General features: G+C 41.7%; 1 protein-coding gene across 1 annotated transcript in view; it reads right to left on the reverse strand.

Annotated features, from left to right (window-relative positions):
- Window positions 1–5,788, reverse strand: part of WDR7 (WD repeat domain 7) — a 348,971-nt gene that overhangs the window by 241,172 nt on the left and 102,011 nt on the right. Inside the window, exon 15 of the mRNA XM_018576230.1 lies at window positions 1,158–1,927. Within this exon, the coding sequence (XP_018431732.1) occupies window positions 1,158–1,927 (770 nt within the window). The remainder of the gene's footprint in view (window positions 1–1,157; window positions 1,928–5,788) is intronic.

Raw genomic sequence — 5,788 nt, forward strand, 5'->3', positions numbered from 1 at the left:
TGTGGACACACCCACAAACCACCCCAAAAAAAAAAAAAAAAAAAAAAAAAAATTGTCAATAAGTGCAGAAATCCTTTTCTTTGCCCCGTGACGTCACCACAACTTTTCACAGTGCCAAAGACAAAAGGAGGGATCCACGAAGGGGCCTTATGTCATTTTCTTCAGATGTAGGCTGTCCCGCAAGACTATGATTTCCATGAGCCCAGCGTCTGCAGACACAGTCTATGGGCAAGCTTATTGGAATTGTAGGTGGTCACTGGCAGTGAGGGGGGAGAGTATTCAGTAACAAAGCTAATAATAAATAAAGCAACAGGTTTACTCTAATTTCTCCTCCGGCCAATGCATATTCGTATTTCCTTCTTTTCCCTGTCACTCCATTCTCCAAAGAGCAGAACATGAAGGTGCCATGTGTGTCAGCATATAGTCTTCAACATTGCAGCCTACACAGAGTCATAGGGGGTGATTTACTAACCTAAACACACGCACGCACTAGGTGCGTGTGATTTTTACACAGCAAAATGTATTTATCAACCAAAAAGTCTCTAAAAGCATATTTCCACTAATGCCATATATGGAAAAATCATGCACATGATGCATATATAATGCTGCTTCACAGTTTAGACAAAAATGGTTAGCTCATGCATTTACATTCCTGCATTCATCAACGCAAGCAACACAACGTAGAGCTAATTTACACAACATCACCTTGCAAATTCATGCTTGGCTTTGCACAAACACACCTGCTGGGTGTGTACACACTACAAAAGGTGTTTAGATTCCACCCATAGATCATGCTGGGAGGGAACACACTACAGAGGTGTATACATGTTCGTGGTGTGTTTATAAGGTTAGTAAATCAACCCCATAGACTCTCTGCACATGGCACCGTGGTGCTTGCAGATTGGCTCAACACCATCACATGGAGTAGCTCACATGCTCAGATAGCTGAAAGGAGTTTGGAGGGGCCTGAAGGAAAGAAGAAGAGTAGGAGCTGCTTAGGTGGAGAGTAAAGCAAACCAGCTGCTTTGTACTGCACAGGTTTACTTTAAAACTAGATAAAGAGTTGCACCCGGAACATACAACAAAATCAGGCATCAACCATAAGCACAGCGAGAAAGTTTGTAAACATTTACATGTTAGTAGGAGCTCATTAGTACCTTTGAGGGGCTTTCTTCATGTGATCTCCAATGAACGTTGCATTGGTCATGCTCATAAGCGTGTTGGCCAGCGATATAAGTGAAAGAAGATGTTGCGTAGTGACAGCACGTGACACACCATAATTGCCTTTTCCGAGTCCTTCAGTAACTGACATTTTTCGGACAACGTCTATGATCTCATCGGCTGTTTTAAAGATGCACTGGTTAAAGCCTGGAAGCATCAGTGACATGTGGCCACCTCTTGAGAGTAGGCCAAACGACACTGGGCAATGCGGCTTAAGCATCCCAAGGCGTTCTAGGCAGACGTCATCGAGTGCTCCATTCAAGCCCCAGGCATGAAGACATGACATGAAGAGCTTGGCCGTGTCCATAGTTAGGTTGTACTCTAGTAGCGTTAATGGCTTCGACTTGCTCGAACGGTACTCTGGGTCGCTCTTGTCCCTTTTCTGTCGCATGGCTTCTTCATCTTCATCGTCATCGTCCAGGAGATGCTCTTTAATGTTCTCTTTGATGGTTTCCTTGACCTGTTGGAAAAGCACGGCGGCTCGTTTACCACCCAGGAAGGAGCCCCCTTTGTCAGAGCTGCCAGATGCTTTTTGTAAACTCTCCGGGGAGATAAGTGCGGTGTTTGGCCTGGAGGCTTCTTCAGTCAGTAGCTGAATAATGAGAGCTTCCACATCAAAGAAGAGCAGGTGTATGTCCGCGTCTGTTACATTTGTCTTTATTGCTTGCACCATAAGGGAGTTATTTGAATATTTAGGTAGATTCCCCTGTTAGAAAAAAATACATACATGTCACTTAAAATGTACACAACTGTGCACCTTGTTAAAAAGTTTACACACTACTGGAAAGCTTTTAAAGTAAAGTTAAAGTGATAGTAAAGCCTAAATTGTCTGTAGAAATTTCTACTGCTGACCATGTATGCAGCTGACCATGTATGCTTGCAATACATGCTGCCACTTGATATGTAAAAAGTTTTTTCTTTCCTCAGAATTTAGCTGCTTCCCTTCCCTGCTAGTCCTTCTGTCTGGTTTTAGGGTGGCTCCAGCCCCTTGAAGGGTCCTATGGAACAACCTTTGCATACGAACTCCCAGCTGGGACTAAAGTCAAATGCATTCTGTATGCTACTACACTGTATGCATTCTCCCTAACCAGGATTGCACCAATACTAGTATCGGTATTGATGCCAATTATTTGGGTGAGTACTTGTACTCGCCCAAATGCTCTGATGCCCAGCCAGACACTTCCTGTATCAGAAAGCCGGGCAGCATGTCATCACATGCTGCCCGGCTTCTTGATTGGTCAGGAAGCTGGCTCCACTTGTGACGAGGGAGCATGGAGCCGGCTTCCCGGCCAAATCAGGAAGCCGGGCAGCGAGTCATTACACGGCGCCCGACTTCCTGATTGGCCAGAAAGCCGGCTCCAAACTTACTCGTCACAAAGTGACAAGTAGCATGGGGACGGCTTCCCTGCTAATCGGGAAGCGGGGTGGAGAGTCATTACATGCCGCCGCCTGGCTTCCTTAATGGGACTTCCATTATCGGCAAGTACAAAAAAAAAAATATTGGTACTCGATACCAAAATACTGGCATCGGTGCATGGGACCAAAACATGAGATGGGAACAAAACAACCGCCTGCAAATAATTCCTGCACTTTTTTGTGCAACAGGCGATTATGCAAAGGTGTGAACAGCCCATATTGACTTCAATGTGAATCTGTTTTGCACGATATCGCACAGATAAATAGCCTAGGTGTGCACCAGCCCTAATAGCATTTCCCTGAACAAAAATCACAAATACTGTTGGAATATCATTTGAGAAAAATGTTCCATCCTGCTCTTTTTTGTTTCCCACTACGGTCAAAATTTTACTAGATATGAATAATCTTTGTTTTAATAATTTAAAGAAGGATGCAAGGACTTTTAAAAGTTAACCCTTGCAGTGTGGCTACCCCCACACTGCAGGGGTTAACTGTTCATTTCTTTTTCTAGGGGCAGCAATACAGAAGAAATATTTCACCTGACCCTCAGTCCTGCAGCAAGTGACCAATCACCGCCACCCAGCCTAACTGAATAAATTGAAGATAGAAGCTGATTGGTTACTATGGGAAAGTGCTCCAGATTCTCACTGCTCCAGTTTTGATAAATTCCTTTAAATAAATAAAAAGTTTTTTCTTTGCTCAGAATATATCATTTCATATTCACCTGACAAAAAAATGTAATATGTTAAGCCTTGACCATAATACATGAAAAAAAAACCTCTATGTCTCCTTCAAAAACTATTGAACATACAGCTATGTCGGCAATCATAGATTTTTGGAAAGAGCCTAAAAAAAAAAAGCATGGTAGATCTTATAAATATAAACTTGATTAAACATAAAACCCAATCGACCCTCTGTTTGTTGTGGCCTAGGAAAACGGCAATAGTATATTTCTAGGAACGATCTAAACAAAATTTCCATTACAATTAAAGCACAAAACACGTTGCCAAAGCAGTTTGCTAAGATTCAGTCTTTGAACCTTTGATTTTAGTTATCTATCCACACGCTCTAGGTGCATTGGAACGAAACGCTGGAGTTACGGGGCCAGATCATTGAATCATTTTTAGACATTTGAAACCAGATTCTCTGCGTTATTGAACCTCAAAATAAAACGGAGAAATCAACTCGATGGATGAGATGACATGCGAGTAACATTTTCAGAAACTGTACATCAATTTCATTGCACACAAAAACAGCAAAAAAAAAAAACACACCTTACTAGTTGGAGCTAACTTGTGTACTTGTGATTTGCTGCTTTGAGATAAATAAGACAAAATCCTTCTAGTTTTCATTCAGCTGCTTTCCTAATGTAAAGTAAAACCAAGCTGTCTGCTTTTCCCTTCAGGCTGGGTTCACACCTAGGCGTATCGAATATGCGCGTTTGCCGCGCGTTTTTACCGCAATTCGCGGTAAAAAAAAACACGCGACAAACGCGCGTTTGAGGGCTACCAGGCTGTATCCCAATGGATACGCACGGCAAATACGCCCCAAAGAAGCTCCTGTACTTCTTTGGGCGTAGGGCGTTTTGTAGCGCGTTCATACGGCCTGTAATACACCCAGGTGTGAACCATACCCATAGGAAATAATGGGATTTCGGTGTTTGAGCGTTTTTCAGAGCGTAGGAACGCGCTACAAAACGCCCAGGTGTGAACCAGGCCTCACATGTACAAGAGAAAAACAATTGATTTCAGTAAAGAATACCAATGGCCTGTGTTGCAAATTGGAAATAAGTTCCGAGTGCCACGCCTGCATTTTGCTACTCAAGCCAGTTCCAATGGATTATGTCAAAAACACAAGACATGTCAGCACAATTCATGTTAACATATACAAACCCATAATGCAAATGGAAGGCTTACTATTATTTTCTATTGTAATTAGTTTGTATACTCAAAAACTAACAAAAACTTGTAGGACTTTTTAGGTACCTCAGAATTAAACTAGACATACAGTAATACCTCGGTTCACGAACACTTTTGTTCGCGAACGATTCGGTTTGCGAACAGGAAGTAAAGCAACATTTTGCTTCCGTTCGCAAACTTCAAATCGGGTGACGAACACATCCGCAGTGCATCTTCCCTGCTCTGACACGTGGTCGTGGCTTCCTCTAGTTGAGATCACGGTCGCAGACAGACCTGTGCACACTTGCTGTGAAGCTTTTTTGTGTGCTTTTTAGTACAGTATTATTCAATCCAGCATGACACTTCCTGTATCAGTGCAAGCATGGTGGTAAAAAGAAAGTGCAGAGCGGTAATGAATTTACATATGGTACAGAACGGATTAACCTTATTTACATTGAACCTTATGGGGAAATTTGATTCGGTTTGCGACCAGAATCGTGGAACTAATTAAAGTTCATGGTACCACTGCATACCGAAAAAGGAAAAAAAAAAAAAAGTTCAGACTTTTAAAAGTACTCCAAGGATCACTACTTTTTTTCTAAAATAAAATATAACAATTTTTACTTTTAAACATATAAAAAAATTTATGGATTTAAAAAGGAAAACAAAAAAAATGGTCTTTAACATGTCTTAGACATATACCGAGGTAAAAAGTGGTAGTAGTTTTTATTGTTTGTCGTCGAGTATGTGAATTTGGAAGTGGTACCCAAAACATTTTGTACCGCTAACTATAATAAAGTCAATTTGTAATTAGTTTGTAAAATAATCCCAAATTCATAGCGATCGGAATGCATTTGTTTTTTTATAAGACATTCGGATAAAAAAAATGTTTTCTGCTTTTTAAAAAAAATAAAACCTCTTTCAGCACCCCCATCCAAGCTGCAACTTGGGTCTATATTTTGCCAGTTCATCTCCAGAATCTCAGATTGTGCTACAATTGGGAAGCTCTACAATAAGGAGAAACAGCTCTAGCACAGCAGTATAAAAAGCACGGCCGTTAAAACTCAAGCAGAACAAGCAGCTTAGAGCGGACATGAAGACAGCTGTAAGAAAGGCAAGACCACTAATGCAAGCAAGCTAGGTTAGGGCTGACCCCGATGCCCTTTCTAAGCTGCGCTGCAGGACAGAATGCAGCAGCTGGGAAGGAGGTGGAGGAAAACAAAGGGTGCTGCCAACCTCAGGGTTTTCGGTAA

The sequence above is a fragment of the Nanorana parkeri genome, unplaced genomic scaffold (genome assembly GCF_000935625.1).
Source record: "Nanorana parkeri isolate BGI_ZX_2015 unplaced genomic scaffold, ASM93562v1 scaffold61, whole genome shotgun sequence".
Taxonomy (NCBI): domain Eukaryota; kingdom Metazoa; phylum Chordata; class Amphibia; order Anura; family Dicroglossidae; genus Nanorana; species Nanorana parkeri.